The sequence below is a fragment of the Leptinotarsa decemlineata genome, unplaced genomic scaffold, assembly GCF_025532065.1.
Source record: "Leptinotarsa decemlineata unplaced genomic scaffold, Ldec_3_MD MMD2_tig00026294_RagTag_RagTag, whole genome shotgun sequence".
Lineage (NCBI taxonomy): Eukaryota > Metazoa > Arthropoda > Insecta > Coleoptera > Chrysomelidae > Leptinotarsa > Leptinotarsa decemlineata.
Window position 1 is genome coordinate 13,551,375 of NW_027412674.1, and position 27,784 is coordinate 13,579,158.

The following is a 27,784-nucleotide window of genomic DNA, read 5'->3' on the forward strand; positions in this document are numbered from 1 at the left end:
GTTGCCTTCCGGAAAAGATAAGTAAATTTGAGTGTCATCAGCGTAGTGATGGATATTGCAAAATTCAACACATTTGTAGAAATCTGACATATAGATTTAAATAAGAGAGGTCCAAGAATGGAACCTTGTGGAACTCCAAATTTGGTGTTCAGAACTGCAGATTTTAAGTGATCAAGGCTGATACACTCCTCCAAATTTGGTGTTCAGAACTGCAGATTTTAAGTGATCAAGGCTGATACACTCCTCCAAATTTGGTGTTCAGAACTGCAGATTTTAAGTGATCAAGGCTGATACACTGAGTTCGGTGTTCCAGAAAGCTTTCAATAAGATCTACGGCACATTTATCCAAACCAAAGTGACTAAGTTTATTACATAAAAGACTGCGGTCTAAGGTATCAAAAGCTTTACTAAACTCCAATAAAACTAGACATGTAACATAATTTTTGTCGGTTGCTTTGAAAATATCATCCGTTATGGAGAGGAGTGCGGAAGTCGTGCTATGTTGAGAACGAAACCCAGACTGAACGCTAGTTATGATATTGTAAGAAGTGATGAATTCAATCATCTGATCTTTGAGAATCAGCTCAAGCGTTTTAGATAGAGAGGGTAAAATACTAATGGGCCTAAGATCAGAGTAATTTGTCGTAGAGTTACACTTAGCCAAAGGAATCACAAGTGCATGTTTCCAAGGGGAAGGAAAACACGAGGAAATGATACACGAATTCAGTATAAAGGTGATGTATTCCAAGAGATGTGTTTCCACCAAACGAATCATTCGAAGTGAGATGCTATCCGAACCTACAGCGTTGCTTCTGATTTCATTTAAAAACTTCTGTACAGTATGTTCGTCAACGGGAGAGAATCTGAAAGAATTTGCAGTGTTCTTAGTTTGGTACTTTTCTAGAAGGGATGATTGAAATTGTGTTTTGTCAGGGAGGGTAATATTGCAAAAAAACTGATTAATTTCATCTAGATTTTTCAGATTAGGTGGTAGCTCAGGGTTTGACTTCTGACGCAAGATGTCTAAATTACGTAATGTGCTCCACGTTGCCTTGGCATCTTTCTTCAAAATATCTCCTTGAAATCCTGAATTCATTTCGATAACGCAATTTTTTTCGCAGTACGGAAATTCAATTATTATAGATTCATGAAAATGTGTTTTATCCACAATTGTGGATAATATCCACACCTCCTCCTATCAGTTAATACTTCTCTGAACACATTTTCGAAAATGTAAAATATTCGAGCTACTTGTATATATTGGAATTCGAAGGTTATGACCTATAGACAAGATTTCTTCAATAAATAACAGTCATTGTTGAGGGCTATTGTCCTCTTATTTGAATATTTTCTGTTTACGTCGCTTCGACTTGACTATGTAATGAATATTCCTCATGAAATTTCCATTGAATCAGGATGAATAAAGTGCCTAAACCTCCATTTCGCGATTAATGGTCATATGTGACATTTCAATATATTTTTCCAATATCCCGAATATAGTTTTACATTCAATTATTACAATATTGGACTGTGAAGCAAGTAACGACGTCAAAACCAAGAATTCTCTTTAGAATAAAACAGTTCTATGCTTTCGAAAAATGCAACATCAGTTTTCTCAGTATTAGTTTTCTCAGTAATTTTGAGTAACCAGTCTACCCTTTCAAAATAGTTGGAATCATGTCGTTTCTATTCTAGAATTTTTAGGTTATGTTGGCTTGCCGCACTGAGTCAGAAATTTTTGGTTTTCAATCTTGGCTGATTACGTTTACTCAGAAAAACACGATTCGCGAACCTAGTGATCACATCTTCACGGAGTGAGGAGTGGTGTTTGGAAAAATGCTGTGGGCGCTTCCTTCGAATGTATCAGGGATTTGAGTTCAGGATCCGACCGGAGGAACCTTTAAAAAAAATAAATATTATAATCGTGTCTGAAGTCTATATCGAGAAGACATACATACGTACTAGAAAATTAATATTTGGAAAAGTCTCGAACTATTCGACCACCTACACCGTAGGTTCTGGCAAATGCTTTCCGGAAAACAACTTGTTTCCGACTAATACCACGCTGGATATTGAATTATATCCGACAGACATTTATTACGTCACAGAGGTTGTGAGTTTTGCAGATGTTTCTTGTTTTTTCAGCGGCAGGACCATGCTGTCGGATTCAATTCAATATCCAGCGTGGTAATGAGTGATTTTTTTGCTGGTATCTTTTTGACAACACTGTTTTTGACAGATCACGCGTGAATCGTGTCTTGTGTCATTGTCAAACTGTATCCAAGTTTGGTCTATAATAATAATAATAATGCAGAAGCAGAAGGCTGTCATTCTTGGCTCACTGCGCTTGCTCAGGGCACATGATTCTTGGACCCAATGATCACTTACCCCACGGTGTAGGGAGTGGTCACTGGTTGATAATGCTGGCACGCCCTCCCGAATGTATCGGGGCTTCGGGGGATAGGGCCTGACCAGCGCACACTACAGTGAAAAAAAAAATAATAATAAGTTCAGAAACACTCGAGGGTATAACTGTGGCACCCCCAGAAACCGGAGGCACAAGCTTACCCATCTGTTTTATATGGATGATCTGAAACTTTATCCCTCTGGAGAGAAGGATCTCCATCAGTCCTTGAGGGTGGTGGAAGAGTACACGCATGCTATCGGTATGAAATTCTGGATAGACAAATGTGCAATGGTCCATCTCGAAAGAGGACGATGCGGGGACTACGGAGGGGATATGCAGCTCGTAGATGGAAGCATCCTACACTATCTGGATTCCGGAGAGACGTATACTTACCACGGGGTGGAACAACGCCACTCACAAGAGGTAACAGCAGTGAAAAACTCTCTCCGCGGCAAGTATCAGCATAAACTTCGACAGATCTGGTCATCGGAACTGTCGGGGAAGAACAAAGTTGCTGCAACAAATATGCTTGCCGTTCCAATCTTACTATATTCGTTTGGAGTAGTGAAATGGACACGGGAAGAGCTGTATCAACTCGACGTAAAGACCCGAAAAATTATGCATCTCTATAGGAGTTTGCATCTTAAATCGTCCGTTTCACGGTTGTACTTCTCCCGACAACAGGGACGCCGTGGACTTTTCAGTCTGCAGTGTCTACATGACAGAATGGTGCTGGATACAGCCTGTAAAGTCGTCAGAAGTTCGGATCCCCTTCTCTGCATGCCTCGTGACCATGAGAGAGCTGGAATTGGAGCATCTCTTTAGAGCAGCTGCCCGAGCAGCTGATGAACTCGGTATAGTTTTTGACACTGAACGAGGTGACCACAACTCTGTCACCGAGTTGGAACCTGTTCAGCAAAAAGCTCAGATAAACGCCGCAGAGATCACCTTACTCCTGCGGAAACACAAGGATAAGCCATTGCATGGGGTCTTCTTCAATAACATTGGAGACCTTGGCTTATCAAAGCGCCTGACCTTCGCTTTTCTCAGGTCGAGTGGGCTGAAGTCGGAAACTGAGGGGTTCATCATGGCTTGCCAGGATGGTGTCTTCAACACCGCAGTCGCGTGATGGGTATAGAGGGTCCTGACACAAGGTGCAGGGCCTGCCGCGAGGCGCCCGAGACCCTAATGCACTTGCTATCAGCATGTCCAGCATATGCGGTCTTGGCCTATATCCATCAACATAACGCGGGCCCAAGAGTGCTATACTACCATCTACGGCACTCTAACGGTAGAAAATATAATCTCGACCCGAAACATCAAAGAAACCGACAGGAGTGAATTTACTTCTGTTTACTTATGTACGGTGACCGTGTCGTAGTATATCAGAAGTTCTTGCCAGATGATCGTACTGTCAATAAGGAGTATCATCTTGGAGTATCACGAGAAGCAATACTAAGAAATCGTCCGGTGTTGTGGAGAAACAATTCATGGCTTTTGCGTCACGTTAGTGCACCTGCTCGCTCGTCATTGCTTTTTCGTATTTTTTTGGCCAGAAACAACACCGTTATCCTGCCTCAGATACCATATCCACCAGATTTGCTCCCCTGGAACTGTTTCCTATTCTAAAGATTGAAGAAACTCAAAGAAAAATTGAAAACATAAACAATAGTATTCGTTCTGGATCAAGAATGAAAATAATTTCAAAAGCTGTGCAATGAAAGTGAAGTAAATTATTATAATGTTACCTTTCACTCGACTTGTCTTGTCATTCCATGTGACATTAACTTTTGTCTCGAGGAAAGACGAAAATCTCGTGTATCGGTGGCTACATTATTTCAGCGTCACTATCATTTTCCATTATTTATGATAATATTAAATTTACATTAACGAAATTATCGATTCAGTTTCGTCTATTCATGTTGAACACAGAATGTGATTTTTTTCATTGAAATTAAATGTTTCCGCATCGTTCGAAGGCTTTTTGAAACTTACTTGGAAAATGATTATGATAATTATGTTTCACAGAAAGTTCCAATTCCTGTTCAGCGCAATAATACAAAGATAGCAGATGAATATTCAAAATGTTCATTTCTATGCAAGGGCCAAAAAATGTTTGATTCCATTCCTCGACAATCTACCTAATTACCATTAACGATATCACAAATAATGGTAAATACATGTAAAGTATATACAGCAATAACCCAATATTCCCATTGTTTTTTCTCTTTCCAAATACCTCAAACATACAGTTTTGTACGGTAATTTGTGTTGAGCTGATCTAAGTTGTATAAATTTCGTTTTGTGTAATGGCTCTTCTTCTGAAAAAAATATACCTAGGATATTTCTGGTTATTTGAAGATATAGCGGGTAAGTTGAAAACATGATGTATCGTTTATCAAGGGTGAAAAATCAAATTTCAACTGTTAATACAATCTCCATTTCGAATATACTATGTTCTAGCATAGTAGCGAGTAGCGTCGAGTTTTCAAAAATATGCAAGGTTCAATTCTTGAATAATTTAATTATGAAAATACTGATTCAATTTGAATAATTACATCGCCAACTAATAACACAATAACTTGACGTCGGATAAACGTCATCTACAAAACCGCCATCTATGGAATCGACAGAAACATCAAGTCAGGTTAGTTGAAGAAAAACGAGGGTTTCGCAGTTGACTGTTGCAAATCAGAGAATCGACTACCGAATGAGAAACCATTCCTCAATACTTTGAAATCGATCAGTCAACCTGTCGTTCAAAACTTGTTACCTTCACCATACAATATCAGACAGCTTCCATATATCTCATCAGCTATTCTATATCAAATCATGCGTGTAGCTATTGAAGTTGGGTGTTCCCAACGAAAATGATATTGAATAAAAATCTGTTTGAAATCGGTTTTTCCGTTAACCAGCTGTCGCACCCCTACGAACGACAACCCTCAGAAGTCGAAACTTATGCGAGCTTAGGATTAACGAGGTCTTACTTTTCAACGGGTGATTCCTAACACGGGTTGGACGATAGCAAGTGGAAATTGATCGTTCAGACTGGGGTTTGAACCACCGACCAACACTGCGGTCAATTTGAGTGAGTGAACAAAGCCCCTACGCCGAACCGCTTGGCTACTAAAAAATACGCTTTTAAAGAACATCGAACTGAAAAGTTAGAAATATTTTTTTAATGAGCTTAAAACAATAACGAACGAAAAATACTAGTATTTTTATTATCTGAAGATCAAGATCTTCAGATGATGTGGTGCTGCAGGTTTTTCCGGGTTTTCCTGCAGCTGAAAAAGCAAATGCGCCACTGGAATCAATGAAGTCGCCCCGGAGCGCCAATTAATTTCTATTGTTGTTTTCATTTTATTTTTATCGTTGTTTCAATAAAATATGAACTGAATTTTGTAGGTGTACAATTTACGACAAAGTTTTCACTGTTGAAATCCATATTCTGGTTTGCTTTTATATAAATTAGATTTTGAAATGTATCTTCCGTTTCGTTAAAAACTTTTTTCTGTACTGAATCACGGGTAATTGTGAATATTTAAAAATTCCATCTGTAGTAAAAAATTACTACACTTATTATTCTTAAAATTTTTATTTTGATTTTCTTCCGAACAACCTATCAAGGAAGTTACGTATAGTGGCATCTGCCCGCGAATAGCTCAAGCAATAATTGATAGTTACGTACAGCGCCATCTGCCCGCAAACAGATCAAGCAATAATTGATAGTTACGTACAGCGCCATCTGCCCGCGAATAGATCAAGCAATAATGCCGATAATTCTGTCAATACAGATCCTGAGCTAGAGAGTTACAAGCAAACTTACATACAAACAAACATACATACATATACAGGTGAAGCTAATATAAATCGTGTAAAAAAAAAACGCTCTTCTCCAAACATAAATGAAGATTTATGTTGGAATGACTATCCATTCATATTTTTCTGATATTAAAAATTGGGTAACACAACACACAGATTGCAATAGGTCTTATCTGTCTGTTTTTGTAAGAACCTACTTTCGGCCTCTCATTTTTTCATTATTACAATAAAAACATAGACACATATAAATTATGAAGATACATGTATTTGTATGTACTTCAGAGGAACTCAGAAAGAATAAATGAGTCGATGAAAGGGGATTTCTCTTATGATAATAATACGGTCCCTTTCAAATATTTACTAACGAATACAAAGGTATATTTCTGAACGTAAATACTCATTGACATCTATGTAGTTCATTGTATGAGTACTTTTTTCAATGTTTGTCATATTCCTCCGGAGATAATGGAGATATACTTGAATTCTGTGATACAGGGCTCCACATTCACATAGAACATAACAAGCTGTATCTATTCCGATATTGAATTACAAGTACCTATTAGAAATACCTCGGTATCAGCATGATATCCACCTATTAGAAATACGAGGTTTTTATCGACCTTTTTTGGGTAATTGTTACCTTCCACAATCTGAAAAAATTAATAAAATATCTTGTTCTTGTGGTAAAAGTTACATTGGTGAAACCTCAAGACCGTTGAAAGTGCGTGAGAATGAACATCGAGATTATATAAAAAATAGACAATTGACAGGATCGAAATTATCAGAACACATTTTAAAATCAGACGGTGAATATCGGGTGGAATGGAATAGGACAAGAAAGATTACCAATGAGCCTCATTCTAAGAGACGTAAGCTAAAAGAATCAGCGTATATTTTCATGTCTGGAGAGAATTGTGTCTCGAATAGCTCCTTAGAAATAGACCGTACTTGGCTACCCATCTTGAAGAAAACTTTGGATTGTGGCGAAATGGCAACAAACTGATATCGGAGAGTACCTTGTATTACATCGAATGTTTCAGTTGTCAATCAACAACATTGACATAATTTCATATTTCAAAACTTCTTTGACATCTGTCGAAGAAGTAAAGAAATAAGCTATCAAAAAAGGAATAACTGCGATATATTCGATTTTTTTTTTTGAAGACTGAGGCAGATTTTGGCCTCCGAAACGTAAAAGATAAGTATTATTTCTTAATAATTTTTTTGATAGACAAAATTGTTAAATACGACAAGTTACTGATAAATAGAAGATTTTTTTTTGTGAAAAATACTTTGATTTTTACGCAGTAACTTATCGGGGTAAACTAAAAAGTTTGCCCTTCTACACTTGTATAAAGTTCTCCATTATAATTTTTATATTTTTTCAGATTTTTTCAGATTGTGGAAGGTAACAATTACCCAAAAAAGGTCGATAAAAAACTGATTTTTTCCTCCACAAAAAATGAGGAATTTCTAATAGGTAACCCATAACTATATTGTGGAATTCCTGCTCAGTAATTTTTTCATACGTTCACTCCATGAAGATTTTTCTATGTGTTTTCCGAGGTGTATTTCACCAAAAATCTGTATGTATCTCGTTGACCTATTTTCTGATCTGGTCGCATACAATAGATTGCTGACTCAGGTCAGTCTTTTTGAAGACTGAGGCAGATTTTGGCCTCCAAAACGTAAAAGATAAGTATTATTTCTTAATAATTTTTTTGATAGACAAAATTGTTAAATACGACAAGTTACTGATAAATAAAAGATTTTTTTTTTTGTGAAAAATACTTTGATTTTCACGCAGTAACTTATCGGGGTAAACTAAAAAGTTTGCCCTTCTACACTTGTATAAAGTTCTCCATTATAATTTTTATATTTTTTCAGATTTTTTCAGATTGTGGAAGGTAACAATTACCCAAAAAAGGTCGATAAAAAACTGATTTTTTCCTCCACAAAAAATGAGGAATTTCTAATAGGTAACCCATAACTATATTGTGGAATTCCTGCTCAGTAATTTTTTCATACGTTCACTCCATGAAGATTTTTCTATGTGTTTTCCGAGGTGTATTTCACCAAAAATCTGTATGTATCTCGTTGACCTATTTTCTGATCTGGTCGCATACAATAGATTGCTGACTCAGGGCCGATAGATGGAGCTCAAAATGAATGTCTAGCACACTCATTATGGAATTGATTGATGTAGCCGTTACTACGTAGTAGGTGATCATCATGAAAATTGAGAAATGAAACTTCCTATTTTTTCATACCACTTGTATTTTTTAGAGACGTTACTGCAGTTTCGTACTATATGGATAAACTGTTTTCCTATAGTTTGTAGCACTATTAGTTGAAGCAGCGATGCTTGATGGTACTTCATTTTCAGTTTAAAGTAGTATGTGTCTTGTCTAGCTGTACTTGCTTCTTTCAATTGTATTTGTTACTGACGTGACGTTACTGCAGTTTCGTCTTATACGGACATTCTCAAACGAATAAATATAGTTTAAAAAAAACTAAAAAACACGCTTTTAAAGAACATTGAACTTAAAACTTAAAAATATTTTTTTAAATAAGCTTAAAACAATAACGATCGAAAAATACTAGTGAAAAGCCTGGGCGCTAGATATACAGAAAATGTGGCACAAAGCGCTCATTTCGATCGTTCCTGTTTCAAGCTCATTTAAAATTTTTTTTCTCAACTTTTCAGTTAGATGTTCTTTAAAATCGTGTTTTTTATTTTTTAAACTATATTTATTATTTTGATTTTCTTTTGTGAACAACCTATCAAGGAGGTTGCGTATAGCGCCATCTGCCCGCGAATAGATAAAAAAATATCTAGTAGGTTACATACAGCGCCATCTGCCTGCGAATAGAGCAAGCAATAATGCTGATAGTTCTGTCAGCACAGATCCGAAGCTTGAGAGTTACAAACAAACATGCATACAAACAATCATACATACATACATACAGGCTAATATAATGCGTGTAAAATAAAATCAACACAGTTCATTGTATTCATTCTATTCACCATTGTTCTCCATTGCTTATGATTCCAAAATGTTCAAGAATATCTCAGGAAAGTCTTCAGTTTTTCACGACTTTCCTGGAACCAATTTTGATATTACTCTAGAGTTCATCGGTGGACCGATACTCTAAAGCTAGGACAATCATTCAAACTGGTTTGGCTTACTCTTGCCCACCTCGTTATAACAAGATATGGATGTGGTAGTATGAGTTTTTTGTACTTTGTTCCATCATTGGTCGCCAAACCAAAAGACCATAATATGTGCACTGCCAATACATCATTTCTGTATATCTACATCTTTTCTGTAGATCTTTACTGCAAACTCTGACTTTTCACCATAGTTCGACGGTTGTGAAGGTCTTAGAATTGTCGTCTTTTTATTGCTTGCATCGATGTTATAATAATGTGATAATAATGAAGATAAAAATGTGGACAACTGACCAACCAACTGGTGAACGTGGCACTGAACGAGGTGAGTGCAACTCTGTCACCGAGTTGGAACCCGTTCAGCAAAAAGCTCATATAAAATCCGCAGAGATCCCCTCACTTCTGCGGAAACACAAGGATAAGCCAAAGCATTGGGTCTCCTTCCACAACATTGAAGACCTTGGCTTAGGTCAAGTGAGCTGAGGTCGAAAACTGGGAGGTTTGTCATGGCCTGCTAGGATTATGTCTACCACAGTCGCCCGATGGGTATAGAGGTTCCTGACACAAGGTGCAGGGCCTGCCGCGAGGCATCCGAGAACCTAATGCACTTGCTATCAGCATGTCCAGCATATGCGGTCTCGGTCTATATCCATTGACATAACGCGGCCCTGAGAGTGTTTATTGCTGCCTGCGGCACTCGCACGGTATTGATGAGACACCGATATTGCTCTACGCTCCGGGGAATGACGAGGAACGAGGAGTCTCAATTCATTGGAACTATTCGTTCCTAACCTTCAGGCTCACACAACTTCGAAAGCCTTATTTAGTTGTTCACGATTATTAGAGCAAGACGAAACAAAATTCGAATTTTTTTCCACAGAATTTATCCTGACCATTTTGTCAAAATGGTTGTTTTGATTATTGGAGCCCTTGGAATTATTCCCCTTCTACTTTCAAATCTCAATTATTACATTTGGAAGTTCTAATTGTTTTTTCTTCAGATATCAGTCAATCATATCGTTAATTCATTACGATGATTTGGAAACGGTGACAAAATACGATAATTTTTGGAAAAACATTTTTGCTTCCTACTTCTCTATCGTCGTACGAGAAAATGTTAGAAATTTCTGATGGAACGGAAAAAGCAATCAATTTCGAAATTGATTCTTTACAAAGATGTGTAGAAAAGCCTTCTCGAAACAACTATTTCCATATAAACATTGAATCTAACAAAAAAAATAGTCTCTCCTGAAATATTTTGACTCTGACATCGACTAAAACGTTTTAGGATTCTGCCACGACAAAACAAGGCTACACTTTTGTCAGCAGTATGCATCTAAAAGCTCTGGATTATATTTCAATTATTATTGTCAAAAGTGAATTGAAATTCTTATTTGTTTCCAGATCCCAGGCCCATGGAGATGGGTCTGTTTTTGATGTCCTCGCCTTTTGAACCGGGTATTCTTGTGGGATTATATCTTTATTTCGTCCTGAAATTGGGACCGGAGCTCATGAAAAACCGCAAACCTTTCGATCTCAGGAATGTTATAATAATTTACAATGCCATTCAGATAGTGATCAATACGTACGTTGCCTATGAGGTAAGTTTTCGTCCAAACAGGAAAAATCTTGCAGACAAGGATGACGAATTTTTGCAATTATATTTTACAAAGAATTATTCATGTTTCAGAATTACCCTGCAACTGATTCGAACTGAACATTTATTTTATCAATATTCATATTTAGTTCGAATATGGACTTAGTTATAGAGATTTTTAATTGATGAAAAGTTTTTTGAAAAAATTTCCATGAATATGTTGTTGAATATTATAAACCGTATTCTCGATATAAAAAAAACAATGATATTCGACTTTTTATCAACACTTCTGTGAATATTATTAATATCATCTATAGATTCTAGCCTCTACAACATATTTGCGAAGAACATGACTGTTTCAAATCAAATGATAAAGCTGTCCCTGAAACAAGATGGGAATAAATTGAACAGCCTACATTCTCTTTGGGGTACTCCCCTTCTCCCCTTCTGTGGTCGCTGCTGATAGATATACAGAAGAAAAGTAGATCTGCAAACTTATGCAGATGACCTTGACAAGGTCTACGTTGGAAAAATGACTTTCATTCAATAATGAATATGAAAAGTTGAACCAGAAAGAATCAGACTTTGTGTCTGAATACTGGCAGGTTTTTCTTCTCTGGTTCACTTTATTTCCAAACATCCTCAACAGATGTCATACCTGTGCTAAATTTCATTCATCGTGGTGATTGACATCGTTTTGATATTATAGGATGTAACCAGGTTTTATCTGCTAGTAGGAATGAATGAGTTTTGCTACGATTATCGATGAATGTTACCAATAACAAACCGTTATTTTTAATACCTCATCACGTGACCATCTCCAAGAGGAAGAATAAACTCAATTTATTCTTTTTTTGGAGATTGAAACACATGTCGAGGTCTTAAAAATGATGGCTTGGTGTTGGGATAAAACTCCAGTGACATTCTTTACTAAACCAAAGGTTTCAAACAGTACATCAAAAGAGGATTATCGATATCTCGTTTTTTGTTAATATTGTCTTCTTCAATTTTCATTTCGGCAATCTCTTAGAATTGCTTTTTATTTTAATCTGGTTCGGAGTGGAACCAGAACTCTAGTCTAGACAATGATCAGCCAATCACATAATGTATAAATCAACATCTGGTTATGATGAAGTTCCAAACAAAATTATTGAAAATTTTCCGATAGAAGCGCTCAGAACTCTTGTATCACTAATCAATCTTTCAATCAGAAATGGCAGGTTTCCATCCTTTCTAAAATTGTCGATAGTGATTCCTTTATATAAAGGTAACTCTGTAGATGATCCCTCAAATTATCGACCAATATCTCTCATTCCTACTATTGCAAAACTAATTGAAAAACTAGTTAAGAACAGACTCAATGAATTTCTCCTTCGCCATAACATTATAAAGAAAAATCAATTTGGATTCCAGAGCAATAAGAACACACATGATGCAATATTCTCTTTTCTGTTTGAGGTTTATTCCAATATGAATGATGGAGATGCTGCTGCAGCAGTATTTTGTGACCTTACAAAAGCGTTTGACTGCGTTGATCATGAAATACTGCTACGAAAGCTGAATATCTACGGATGTAGAGGGATAACACTACGGTGGTTTGAGTCGTATCTCAATGGTCGCAGTCAGATTGTGAAAACGATTAAATGTTCAAACAGTATTGAAATGAATATTGGTGTACCACAGGGATCGGTTCTCGGTCCCATATTGTTCCTGTTGTATATTAACGATTTGATGAACATAAGTACATTTGGAACATTCACTCTTTTCGCTGACGACACCACTATATTGTGGCATAGTAAAGGTATAGATATACTCAATGAGACAATAGCTCATGATATACAAAAAATTAAGTCTCCCTCAATATTTAGAAAAACAAATATTATGACTTTCAAATGTTCACTTCAGAATTTATCTGTAGCGAGCGGTATTATTGAGAACAGAGAGTGTACTAGATTTCTGGGGCTGTATATAGACAGTAGACTGAAATTTGACGCTCACATCAGAAAAATGAAAAGTAAAATTTCCACCGGCTGTTATGCAGTGAGAGTTATTGCTAGAGAACTGGGAGTTTATACTGCAAAAACAGCATATCACGCTTTGGTAGAGTCTCACTTAAGGTGAGACCAATTTATGGTATATACCAAAAAAATGAAGTACCAACCTTGAAAATGATTTGGTATAAATTACTCGACTATCCCGATTACAATTACAAATCTTTAGAAACTTCACAAGGTGTCTTATTGTCTTGTGGTTTCAAATATAAAAAATTGAACACTCGGATGGTCATAATGGAATCGACACACATTGTTCGACTCCGACAAAAATATTTGAGGCGAATGAAAAGCTACCGAGAATCCAGCAGACATACAATCTACTCGACGGAACTTGGTTTGACAGCCATGATTGTGCTTTGAACACACCTTCTTCAAGGGAAAAACGTGTTATAATTTTGCATACCGGGAATGAAAGTGGTTTCGTACCTAACGCTTTGTTTCTGTCGGACAAAAATATAAAAGACATGTCTGCTGATTACCATGAAGATATGACTGCGGCTTTATTCGAAACCTGGTTCAGTGAGCAGCTTCTCCCAAATATTTCTCCAAACTCAGTTATTGTTATGGATAACGCTTCGTATCATTTTTGGTTATTGACTACAATACCAAACAATAACATAAAAAAAGCAGATATTGTTGATTTCATGCGAAATCATGACATGAAAATACCCGAAAAGATTCCAATGAAAAAAGTATTACCGGCGACCATAAAACAACGTAATTTCAAAAAAGAGTATATTATTGATTCGATGTGTGAAACACGTGGTCATATTCTCTTATGTTTGCCTCCTTACTATTGTGTGTTCAATCCAATTGAAAAATAATATGCCGACGCTTATGTCGAGGCGGGAATTCCTTCTCTGTACTGTTTCAATAGGTATTGGAAATAGTTTACAAGCTTTTCACAGAAAGTCGAGAAGATGTCAATGAAGACGATCGTCCTGGACGCCCCAGCATATCAACAATTGATGGAAATGTTGAGCAAGTGGAGGAAATTGTCATGAGGAATCGTCGAATCACTATTAGAAGTATCTCTGAGGATGTCGGCATATCAATTGGCTCATGCTATGCAATTTTTTCAAAAATTTTGGTCATAAAGCGAAGTTCGTTCCAAAATTGCTGAAGGAATGACGTCCACGACGACCCAAATTTGCTTAAAAGTAAATAACTGATGACGAATCATAGGTAGATGGTTATAACATAGAAACCAATGTTCAATCGTCACAATGGAAGAATCCAGAGAAGTCAAAACCAGAAAACGGACGCCAAGTTCGATCAAATGTCAAAGTTTTGCTCACTGTTTTCTCCAATTGCCGTGGCGTAATACAACAGAAGTTCTTGTCAGATGGTCGTACGGTCCATGAGAAGTATTATATTGGAATTATAAGCTGCTTGCAATACGAAGAAAACGTCCGGTATTGTGAGAAAAGTATTGATGACTTTTGCATTCCGATAATGCACCTGCTCAGTCGCCATTGCTTGTTTATAACGTTTTGGTTGAAAACCACACCGTAATTGTACCTCAGCCACCGTATTCACCAGATTTGCCCCCCTGCGATTTTTTCTGTTCCCAAGATTGGAGAGATCCACGGAAGTATTACTTTTTTGACAGAACTTATATGTCGTTAGCTATATCCTGTCGTTGGATTCTATTCAGGCTCAAACATCACAATTAACCTCGGTGGCAAATTCTCTCTTTTCTATAGATACCTTCACGAACAATATGCAATTGTCGGTAATATCAAAAGTAAGTGTCCATTGTTTTGAGCTTCAACTCATGACACCTTAAACTATTTTAATGTTTTTTCATTTGTTAAACGCCAACTTTGTGCAATAAAACTTTCAGTAAATTTCAGTAGTTCGGACTTCCATTGTCTACTATATGAAATGATTTGAAATCCCTGAAACAACTAAAAAAGAAGAATTAAAAATGAATAGTTGAAAATAAGAATTATATTAACCAAAATAAACCTGAAATGAAATAATAGTTAAATAAAATACAAGTAAAAATAGAACAATTGAATAAATAAAAATAAAGAAATGAAAAAAGAAAATAAAAATAAAAAGTGAAGTAGCCATTCCGTTGAAGATCATTTTTGATGATGTCTAGTTCCTTTTCGAGACCTTCCTTCGTATTACAGAGCCCAAAAGCACGGTCTAATAGAGTCTTGATGATTCCTCCAAAGCGATGTTAGAAAAGACTTTGGCTAAAAGACAGCAGGAGCCTCGCAAGGAAGAGAAGCCGTCACAACCAGTGCTTGCACTTCCCTACATCAGAGGATTATCGGAGAGGATAAGAAGAATTGGTTCCAAGTACAACATCAGAACCTGCTTCCGATCCGGTAACACTATCCGTAGCAGCCTCACGAAAACCAGGCCACCAAACGCGGACTGCGATTCCGAGAATTGCATTTACCGGATACCCTGTGAGTGCGGAAAATCCTATATTGGTGAAACTAAGAGGCCATTGAATGTTCGCATTGCCGAGCACAAGAAACACACACAGCGAGGAGAAACCAGCAAATCAGGAATAGCAGACCATGTTTGGACCCATCAACCCAACATCGAGTGGTCCCAAGCTGAGATCTTGCACAGAGAGGAACATTGGTTGAGGAGAAAATTCAAGGAAGCCACATACATGTTGTCGAACAACGTATTCAGCCAAGCCAGCGTAGAAATACGCAGCATATGGAAACCCATAATCAAGCGAAAAATGGCCAACTCCTCCAAAACGGTCATCTCCCACGGAACCAGTGAAGCGGAAAATGGAAAGCGGAGATAAGTGAAAGTACTCGAACGACCTATAGATAGTCATCTATCGGAGTAATCAGTCCAGTCATCACCCGAAGACGATTGTAGATACTAACAATCGAAACGTCGTGAACTAACGCGACTTGGAATCTTTCCACTTTTTATTTTTAGTTTCTTTTTTCATTTCTCTATTTTTATTTATTCAATTGTTCTATTTTTAATTTGAAAGGGTTATATTTTTAGAAGTGATTAATTTTTTGGGAAAGAAAGTTTTTGGCTTTCTACTACTCCATCTGATACAAAAAAATGGATGAGAGAATCTTCCAAAGAAAGGAAGGATTAATCAATTTGAAAATAAGTAACTCTATACATGGATGTGTAGATCATACAAAGAAGTAACTTTCAGACACAAACTGAAAGAAAGTCCTCCTGAAACAGCTACTTTCATATAAACATTGAATTACACGAAAGAAAAAATTCTTTCGAAAGAAATACTTCTATATGAACATTGAATTATACAGAAGATACTTTTCTCTATTCAGTTTGTATATCGAACATTCGTGGAGGAATAAGAATCAGATATCATTCACATGAGTTCTACTTTGAATGAATGGTAATAAATTGTACTCACATGGAACACTGTCACCCTAACTGGTATACACGTGTTTCGCCTTAAGACACTTGCCCGAAGGCTCTTCAGTACCAAATTGGATAACATTATAGAAAATACACACACTTCATCATGAAATACGATTTTGAATGTCACGGAATAAGCTTGATCTGCTTATGTCATCGATGACATCGTAATGACATTCATTCACCTATTTGATTTAATCCCAGCCATGAGGAATCTTATTTGATTTGAAAGGGTTATATTTTTAGGAGTGATTAATTTTTTGGGAAAGAAAGTTTTTGGCTTTCTACTACTCCATCTGATACAAAAAAATGGATGAGAGAATCTTCCAAAGAAAGGAAGGATTAATCAATTTGAAAATAAGTAACTCTATACATGGATGTGTCTGAAAGTTACTTCTTTGCATGATCTACACATCCATGTATAGAGTTACTTATTTTCAAATTGATTAATCCTTCCTTTCTTTGGAAGATTCTCTCATCCATTTTTTTGTATCAGATGGAGTAGTAGAAAGTCAAAAACATTCTTTTCTATTTTTACTTGTATTTTATTTCACTATTATTTCATTTCAGGTTCATTTTGCTCAATATAATTGTTATTTTCAGCTTTTCATTTTCAATTCTTCTTTTTTATTTGTTTCAGGGATTTCAAATCATTTTATATAGTAGACAATGGAAGTCCGAACTAGTGAAATTCATCATGAAACATTGTCAATCACCTTCAAACAAAACTTTCACTACTTTAGATCCAATGTAAAAAGCTACTTTCGCACGGGCACCGCTCTTAGGAGCGTGCAATATTTATACATCTCCATAGGAAACATGATGTTATTCCTCATCTTTCAACTTTATATTCTGTTCGTTTTTACTAAAATTGACAAAGGTTATGAAATATCAGTCAATAATTGATCTGAGTTATATTTTTTTTGTTTCAGGCATTCATTGAAATATATTTTTATTCGAATTGGGACTGCTCGCCGATTGATTACTCACATAGTCCTCGTAACAAATATGTAGTTCGGATGTATCATCTCTTCTTCCTTATCAAAGTAGTTGATTTGATAGATACGGTATGTATTCATGGCGAATGTAACAATGCCTCATTTTAAGTGTTCTAAAAACATAATGGAATGAAACCGAAGTTTTTTTATGGCTTTTTGTGGCTGTTGCAGGTTTGGAATTCATGAGTCTTAGAAGTTGTGAACAAATTTGAAATCTGTGAATGAAAATTGAATTGAAAATAAGGGAATTCGAAATGAGTTACTTACAAAAAAAATAATGTCAGATATGGGTTGAAATTGAGCAAAATTGAATTAATAAATGGGTTGAATAATGAATGAAATATCAAATATTTACAATCTCTAGAAGATGAAAATAAAAATAAAAGAGAAATGATGGAACATTCAATAATGAGAAAAATAAATATGAGGAAAAATTTGATAAAAAGTTCAATCTCAGCTACTCAATATTTTTCTATTGTTATCGTCTTCGGGTGTTGATGATGTTGATAGAAATCAGTATGAAAAGCATGTCGAGAAGTATTTATATATTTTTAAAGTAAAACTGAGTTGTTGGAGTGTTATTGCATATTCATGATTAACCGGGTGAATAAGATTCCAGACTATTCATTATAAGGTATTTATAGATACATTGAATACAAGAAAACTCAACACAAGTGACGGATGTGTGAAATGAAATCGCTAAAAACAACTTCCATCATAAGGATTTCTTGGTTTATAAATTAAAACACTATTCCTTTAAATGAAAACTTTGTTTTCTATTATTAATTTTAGAAATGATCAGAATGATTTCCATTTTTTTCAAGACAATAATAAAGTATTTTCAGACTCTTGACGTACATTGTGGCAAATGTTTCTCTGGAAATAGCTTGACATTCTTGGACTTTTCTTTCCTTCAGTTACTTCATTGAGTCAGATTGCATCACAAAAACAACAGATTCCAGGTGGCCTCCGAGGAAGGAATCAAGAGAATATAGGTCTGGGTATTTAGGAGGCCATTAAATAGGACCTTTTCTTCCAATCCCTTGATTAACATAATTATTATTCAATCATTGTCTACATAATGGAACTACATAATGAGGAGGTGTCATTTGAAGATAAACTGCCGTGTATGTCTCTCAGATTCTCTAATTCATGAACTATCTGAGGTTCTTTCTAGTATGTGAACCATTCAAATTTCCTTCTTTGAATAATGGACCAATAATTGCAACACAATCATGAACTTTTTTGGGGTATAGCGTATGCCCTCCCCCAAATAGTCGTGGTTTCTCGGTACTCCAGTAACGATTGTTTCATTTATTTGCGTGTCCATTCAAATAAAAAGTGCAATCGTCACTATTTTTGATGAGCCGAAGTTCTGCGATAATCTTAGCTGTCATTATTTCATAAAATTCAATTATTTTGTCGACGTCATCGTCACCAAGTTCTTGAAAGTTTTGCATTTTATATGGATGAAATTTATGTAATTTCAGTACTTTCCAAACGAATTCTCGGTTAAATCCGGTTGCTGTAGCTATCTGACGAGTTGATGAAGTATGACTCATTGCAAACTATTTCATCAGTTCGGACTTCCATTGTCTAATATAATATAAATTGATTTTAAATCCCTGAGAGAAAAATTAAGAAGATTAACCGAAAATAACAATTTCATTAAACACAAAACTGAAATGACAAAGAAATAACATGCAAGCAACAACCAAAAAAAAATCAAAATAATGATAAAAGTTGAAAATTAAAAAAATAAAAATTAAAAGATTCCAAACCAAGTTACGTCAGGACGTTTCGATTGTTAGTATTCACAATCGTCTTCGGGTGGTAACTGGACCTATTCCTCCGAGATCTGATTATTTATATGTCATTCGAGTGCTTTCACCTATCCCCTTTTCCTTCTCTCTGCTTCATTGGTTCCAGCGGGAGATGACTGTTTGACGGGAGTTGGTCGTTTTTCGCTTGATTAGAGGTTTCAATATATCACGTATCTCTACGCTAGCTTGACTAATTGCGGTGTTGGACAACATATATGCGGCTTCTTTGAATTTTCTCCTGAGCCAGTGTTCCTCTTTGTGGATGATTCCAGCTTGAGCCCGCTTTATGTTATGTTGATGAGTCCAAGCATGCTCTGCTATTTCGGATTTGCTGGTTTTTCCTCGCTGTGTGTGTTTCTTGTACTCAGCAATGCGAACCTTCAATGGCCTCTTAGTTTCACCGATGTATGATTCTCCGCAGTCGCAGGGTATCAGGTAAATGCAATTCTTGGAATCGCAGTCCGCGTTTGGTGGCCTGGTTTTCGTGAGGCTGCTACGGATAGTGTTACCGGATCTGAAACAGGTCCTGATGTTATACTTGGACCCAATCCTTCTACATCTACATCAGAGGATTTATATTATATTAGACAATGGAAGTCCGAACTCATGAAATACATCATGAAACATTGTCAACCACCTTCAAACAAATCATTTCGCGTTGCTTCGTCCAATAATGTTCATTGATTCATTTTTTTGTGACAGTACCAGTTTATCGATATTTTGCTTGATATTGGCGAATGTACACATGTGTTACATTTCTCTCTGGATGCCTCTGATTGAATACTTCAGTTGTTCTCAACATACACTGAACTTTTCTACCATAAATACAAATCTTTTCCACACGTTCAGCTGTGTTGTACACCATTGTTGCAGATGAAAGTTATGTTTCTTTTGTAAAACGTATCGAAATAAAAATCAAATGTATTAATAATAAGAGGATAATCTCTCTTTTCGAATTTGGAAATGCAATTCAAGAATACCCCTCAAAAACGAATATTCCTTACACCTTTTTCTGTTACTTTTACTTATCAATTGGGTGAATTTTTTCCAGGTTCAAATAAACAAAATTACTACAGGCGTGAAATGTTTAAGAATTCTAATATTAATGCTACGGTGGTAACGAGAAAGTTTTTGAATATTTCTCAAATTGACAATAGAAAATAAAATTTGAATTTAAATAAATAGTGTTTGATTTAATGAACCAAAAACTACTATACTGAATGTAGCTTTGAAGGACACCATTTCTTAAGAGCTTTCAGATAAGGTATCATGGGTAGGGAGTGCCATTCAAGAATATAAAGTTAGGGTGGCTGAGGGCAAGGGAGTAGAAGGAAAAAAGTCAGCTATTATATCATTTAGTTTTTCCCTTCCTATTATGGTAGTTGTTTTTGAAGATTTCTTATACAGGGTGATTCAAAAGTACTTTGACAAACTTCAGGAGGTGATTCCTCACAATATTATAATATGAATTGTCCAACTAAATAAATGTCCGGAAACGCTTCGTTTCCAAGATACAGGATGTTGAAGTTTCATTTTTATTTTCGTTTTTTTCAAATAACTTTTGAAATACTGAACTTATTTAAACGAAACTTGGTAATAGGAGGTTTTTGAGGTGTCGAATTCGAACCTGATGTTCTTATTGCTCTTACTCGTAGGGGGCTCCACCTACACGTCTTTTTCTTTTTTAAAGATTCATAACTTTTTTGGGCGTACTCCTAGCACATTTTTCAGTAAAAAAATCGATTCCTCTATCATATCTACGTAAATAAGCTACCCTTGTTACTAGTCGCTGTAAGCAACCGTTTTCTAAATATTTGGACTTGAAAACTTCAAGTCTATTATTTGATAATCGATGCATGTTAAAGTTATTACGAATATTTTGCATTTTTCACAAGAATGCTTTGGAAATAAATTTGCCGTTTGTGAGTAGTTTTGGTAATTACATATTTTGTGACAGTTAGACGTTTTGTTGAAGTTTCCGTAAGTAGAAGTAGAAAACATTTATTTTGAAAAAATGGATTATTTGAACAATAATGCTCATTTAGCCGATATGCATTTCGTTTATGGTCTTGCGGATGGCAATGCGCGCGAAGCAAGACGTATTTACCAGGAGCGATTTCCTAATCGAGTACTGCCTTCAGCTCCAGCATTTGCTAGTCTCCACCGTCGTTTGGCAGAAACAGGTAGCTTCAAGAGGGCAGCTGATATTATTGGAAGACCACGAGCAGTCCGAACCCCAGAATTGGAAGAAGCTGTTTTGAACGCTCTCGAGGAGAATCCAGAAATAAGCACAAGAGTAATTGCTGAAGCTGTCAATTCTACCCAATCTACAGTTTGGAGAATTATCCACGATCAACAGTTTTATCCATACCATATTCAAAGGGTACAAACTCTTTTGCCACGAGACTTTCCCCAACGCATTACTATGTGTCAATGGTTTTTTAGAAAATTGGCTGGAAATCCTCAATATTTAAGATATGTACTCTTCACGGACGAGGCAAACTTCTCCCGAAATGCTATCACAAATTTTCATAACAACCATGTTTGGGCTCTCGAAAATCCGCTCGCAGTTAGTGAAAGGCATTATCAGTATCAATTTTCTGTAAATGTATGGGCGGCAATAATTGATAATTACTTGATAGGTCCTTTCTTTCTTCCGCTCCGACTGAATGGTGCAACTTACAGACACTTTTTAGAAAATGAATTGCCGGGACTACTTCAGAATGTACCATTAGAAATTCGTATCCGCATGTGATTTATGCATGATGAGGTTCCGGCCCATTTTAGCGTTGTAGCCAAGGAATTCATTAACACAGTCTATCCAAATCAATGGATCAGTAGGGGTGTAGAAGAACCTAACCAGGCGTGGGCACCAAGGTCCCCAGATCTAAACCCGATAGATTTTTATTTTTGGGGACATTTGAAGTCACTAGTTTATCAAACTCCAGTAGTGAACGAGGAAGATCTAATAAACCGAATAGTAGACGCCTGTGAAACAATAAGAAACACACCAATAATTTTTGAGCGGGTACGAGATTCAATAACTAGACGACTGACTGCCTGTATCTTCGCTGAAGGTGGACACTTCCAACAATTTATTTGAATACAATTTAGTTTCGTTTATTTTAGTTTATTCTTCATATTCAAAATTTCCTGAAATAAACTATTGACATTTCTTGCAAATTTTATTAAAACAAATACCGATTATGCATCCTCGATACAAAAATAACTATTTCGCTTAAGGATGTCATAAAGGAACGTATCCAACAGTAATGACCTCTTCAAACGAGTAAAACGTCAAATTCATTTCCAAAGCATTCTTGTGAAAAAAGCAAAATATTCGTAATAACTTCAATATGCATCAATTATCAAATAATCGACTTGAAGTTTTCAAGTCCAAATATTTAGAAAACGGTTGCTTACAGCGACTAGTAACAAGGGTAGCTTATTTACGTAGTTATGATAGAGAAATCGATTTTTTCACTGAACAATGTGCTAGAAGTACGCCCGAAGAAGTTATGAATCTTTAAAAAAGAAAAAGACGTGTAGGTGGCGCCCCCTACGAGTAAGAGCAATAAGAACATCAGGTTCGAATTCGACTCCTCAAAAACCTCCTAATACCAAGTTTCGTTCAATTAAGTTCAGTATTTCGAAAGTTATTTGAAAAAAACGAAAATAAGAATAAAGCTTCAACATCCTGTATCTTGGAAACGAAGCGTTTCCGGACATTTGTTTATTTGGACAATTCATATTAGAATACTGTGAGGAATCACCTCCTGAAGTTTGTCAAAGTACTTTTGAATCACCCTGTATTTTATTTTGCTGCTCAGATATATCTATTGAAGTTTTCAAATTGTCACCCTGTACATATGAAAGGAGGTAGAAAAAAATGTAAGAGATTGTGTATGAACTTTTTGGTACAAATATTGAGAAAATTCAGTTAAGTAGCGAAGTAGCGAAAATAACACAGTGAAATCGATTGTATGAAATGTTTTCAGACAGATTAAAGTTCCATATTTAACGATAAAAAACAGTTGCTGTGTAGTTGACAATTAGGAAACTTGTAGTTTCCACATTGGTATTATTGAATTCTACTAATAGGCCATCAATCACACAGACATGTATCAAAAACCTGACAAATCTCAAGTTTTTTGTATTTCAAGCTTCAAATTAATATCTTGATTTGAATCTTAATTTTGATTCATTGAGCTGACAATGACATAACTTAATAGCACAATTATTTCTTTAAGGTTTTCTTCGTCCTACGAAAGAAACAACAGCAAGTAACTTTTTTACATATATATCATCATTTTGGCATGGTCCTGATACTGTGGATTTGTACGAAATTTTACGCAGGTGGTCATGGAACTTGGACTGGACTCATCAACTCGACTGTACATTCGATTATGTACACCTACTATCTGCTAGCAGCTTTGGATGAGAAGTGGAAGAAGAGTTTATCTCTAAAAAAGTTCATCACATTGATGCAAATGGTAATATCTTCATAGCTTTTATTTTTTCCAAATTATGTAGGAGTAAAATTAGCATTCACTACTTGTTGATTGAAATAACTGCTTTATTGGACGCAAGACTTATTAAAAATATTAGAGGGTGTTTGGTTTAGTAGGGCCAGTACCTAAAGGTTAGCCGCTCTATGCCAATCAATTATTTTTGTCTTGATTGTATGTTTCTCCTCTCAGAAAAAAATGGCACGATATATTTGATGGGATATTAGAGTACATAAATTTGATGTGCTTTGGAAAAAGTCTCACCATTGTTTTCTCTCTTCTTTTTTTCCTTTTTTCTTTGTTAGTTTTGTTTTTTGTCTATTTCATTGAATAACTTCTTATTATTGTTCTGAAATTATGATTTCTTGAAATTCTACAATATTGAAAGCTATCGGCATTTCATTGTAACTAGTTACTCTGATATTAGTGGAAGCCTTTGAAAAAGGCTACACCTTTGGTGTAGTAATGAATAATACTGGTTTTTTTTCCCAACACCAAATCGTTATTTCCATAACCTCGACACGTGTTTCGTTCACCAAGTGATCATCTTCAAGAGGAAGATTGAACTGTTTAATCTTCCTATTGAATATGATCACTTGGTGATCGAACCACGTGTCGAGTTGATAAAAATAACGATTTGGTGTTGGGAAAAAACTTTGGTAATATTCAGTAGGAAATATGACAAAAATGAAAGAAAAAATAATGTATGGGCGAGCTGAGGTCAGGAAGTAGAAAGGGATGAGTTTTTAAAAAACAGTTCATCGTGATGGAGTTCGTCCCTGATCTTCTTAGTGCTGATACAGTTATCTGAGTGTAGTGACAAATTTGTGATTTTACTCCGAATATAATTGGAATCAGTAGTGAATCAAGTCAAGTTCGTTAACTGATAACGTTAGTCATTTAGTGATTGGTGAGCTTAGATCCCACTGCTACTAATTTATTGATCTGAGTCAACTAATTATTTGGGGTCGGCTAACCTGAAAGTATTTGTTTCATCGCCGGTGATAAACAAACAGCAGGACCGCACTCAGTATTCAGGATATGAAATTATTAGCAGATCAACCGCCGTGAAACAAAATGACTGATACATCCAAAACCAATGCCAGAGCGGTTTCTAAGTATAGGGACCCTCAAAACTCATCAATAGGAACTAATCAACCACATACAACATACTCTAACATAGTGAATAACTTCAAATTCCCTTCGAAAGAATAAGCTATACTTTTTCCAGCCATAGGAATTAAACTTTAAGAATATATTCTAGCACTAGGCACAAAAGTACAACCTAAAGACATAATTTTCTCCTCGAGAATTTCCAATAACCGTATATGCATATACCTCTCCAGTAAAGAAATTGTTGAAAATTTCGTGAAAAATACCGGTTCCATTTCTATCAACGGAGAACTCATCACGGCCAGAAGATTGATATCGCCTTCTATTCGCCTATAATCCGTTCATAATTTGTTGATAGCTCACTGCAAGTTTGACCCTCATTAGAGAACTGAAATACAGAGAGGACAGCTAATATGATATAATAACAAAAATCAAACTAAAACTGGCAGTTTAAGATGTTTTCGACTAACCCACCTTGTATCTGAAGAAATACAATACAGCTATAAAACTTTTAATCCGATTATGTAGGTATTTTGAGTGGAAATGAGTGACCAGTATCGTAGAGTATATGATTAAAACATTAGTTACTTTAAATAAATAAATATATAAATATTCTTAAACTGTAGGTACTGTAAACTGTATTTTTATTTTAAAAAAATTTCTTCATTCCATTCAAAAATAATAAGTTACTTGCAATTTGTAAAAGATACATTTATTTAATTAATACCTATTTTTAAATGATATAAACTACGATTACTTACAAAACTATTCAAATTCAAAATAAACAGGATCATCTTCGGAATCCGAGTCGTCTTGCAGGTTAATAATTAGCGGTTGTGTCTCTACAGTCGCATCAATTATATTGTCAAGATCCCACATTTTTTGTTCTTCTTCTCTTACATGTCTTACTGCATCTCGCCAATTTTGTTCTGTAATATGTTGTAAAGACTCATATAACAATTCACGTACAGCTTGTATTTTATATGACGTATTTTTTCTAGCCACATAGCTTTTCATTTGTGCCCAAATGAGTTCAATTGGATTTAATTCGCAGTGGTAGGGTGGAAGTCTAAGGACTGTGATGTTTCGTCTTTCCGCCATTTTGTCAACTACGTATTTCTTGAACTTAGATTTGTGTTGCCGGGCAATTTTTAAAAGTTCTGCTTTAACCATTCCATCTTCGTAAGGCAGGGACTTATTCCGCAGCCAGTCAATGATATCCTGTTTCTTCCACGCAGTCGTTGGAAGTCTTTCAACTAGTCGTGAATGATAAGGTGCATTATCTAATACTATAATTGAGTATGGTGGTATATGTTCAATCATCTGCTCAAAATACTCTTCGAAAACATAAGCTGTCATCTCCTCGTGATAGCCTTTTGTGCTTTTGTATTCAAATTCCAACAAACCATGCTTAGCAAATCCTTTTTCACTGCCAATGTGAGAAACTGTTAATCTACTGCCTTTACCAGAGGGTGGGGAAATACCAGTAGACCAACCTTCCATAAAGGCTTGCCTGGAGCTTGATGTATTTTTATCTGTCCAAATTTTTGTGAGAGTATGACCTGCGTTTACCCACGTTTCGTCCTATTAGTAAATTGGCCTTCCTTCAGCCCGAAATTTTCGTATAGATCTTAGATACTTTCTTCTCCAACATATTATCTCTTCCCGGTCAATCAAAAGTGATTTTCGGTCTGATTTCTCCCACCGGAAATTTAATTCTTTTAAAACTTGCCACAATTTGGTTCGTCCGACATGTGGCAAATCCGGGTCGTCTCTAACTTCTTGTAAAATTTTGTTTAAGTTAGGTATTTCTTTTTTGTAAAAAAATTCGTGAATTTTCCTTCGAATACCATTTTTGGCAAATTCATCAATTTCAATAGTTTTTCTCCCCCTCTTTAAGTATTCATTTGGGTTAGCTATACCTTTTTTTTTCTCTCTGATAGGAACCTATATATTGTTGACTCCCCTACGCCCGTCATGTTGTCACAACTCTTGATTATGTTCTGAACAGTGTTTGTGGGATTCTGAGAAACCAGAGCATCGTGAACGTTCAAAACAATAGTCTTCTCTCTTGGTGAATAGACAGACTTACTGACTGTTCGCAACAGTACCGGTGTAAAACTTGATGATGTTGATGATGATGACGAAGCCATCGCAAGCAATCAAACAAAACAAGCAGGAACGGAAGGTACGTATATGTTTGTAGGAATATGAAAAAAAGTTACTCACGCACTACACAAAATTCGCAAAATAAATATTAGAGACGTTAATTACTGCCGTAGACGCCGAACCACCAACGAGCCGTAAATTAAATGCGATTGAAAAATGTACTAAACCAAAAATTATTTTCGTTCGTAACAACTTCACCCTTTCAAGGCAAGTTTCGAATATAAACTGAAGCTTTATATTTAATGAATAAACACCTCAGGAACCTCCGCCTATGATTTTACGAGTTTTACGACCGTTTTATGACTTGGGCCCTCATTTTGTGCTATCGACAAATTATGAACAGACTATAGTAATGTCAAATGTATCTTCAATTATACCACACTCGGTCATTGAGCGGAAACTTGAAGAAATGGGACTGAATATGCTTCGTCCTATCACATTCCTCAGAATAGGGATCAATAATCCTGAATTCAGTCACATACTTAGTTTCCGTAGGCAGGCCCATATCTCTCCTTCTGATGATGTTACTATTCCTGACTCCCTCATAGTAAATTTTGACAACACCTCATACCGAATATTTCTTTCCGATGACAATCTCAATTGCTTCAGGTGTAAAAAACACGGTCATATCGCTTCCATTTGCCCAGAAATCGTAAATGAAGCCTCAGACTCTAATAGCCCGAATTTGAACCTCCCTGAACAAATACCTTCCATTGAAGTACTGCCTG

General features: G+C 35.9%; 1 protein-coding gene across 1 annotated transcript in view; it reads left to right on the forward strand.

Moving 5' to 3' along the window:
* Positions 1–4,616: 4,616 nt before the first annotated feature.
* LOC111515951 (very long chain fatty acid elongase 7) overlaps positions 4,617–27,784 on the forward strand; it is a 30,248-nt gene continuing 7,080 nt past the window's right edge. The window contains exons 1-4 of the mRNA XM_074180466.1: positions 4,617–4,777; positions 10,812–11,008; positions 17,378–17,512; positions 23,517–23,759. Coding sequence (XP_074036567.1) covers positions 4,717–4,777; positions 10,812–11,008; positions 17,378–17,512; positions 23,517–23,759 — 636 coding nt within the window. The 5' untranslated portion in view covers positions 4,617–4,716. The remainder of the gene's footprint in view (positions 4,778–10,811; positions 11,009–17,377; positions 17,513–23,516; positions 23,760–27,784) is intronic.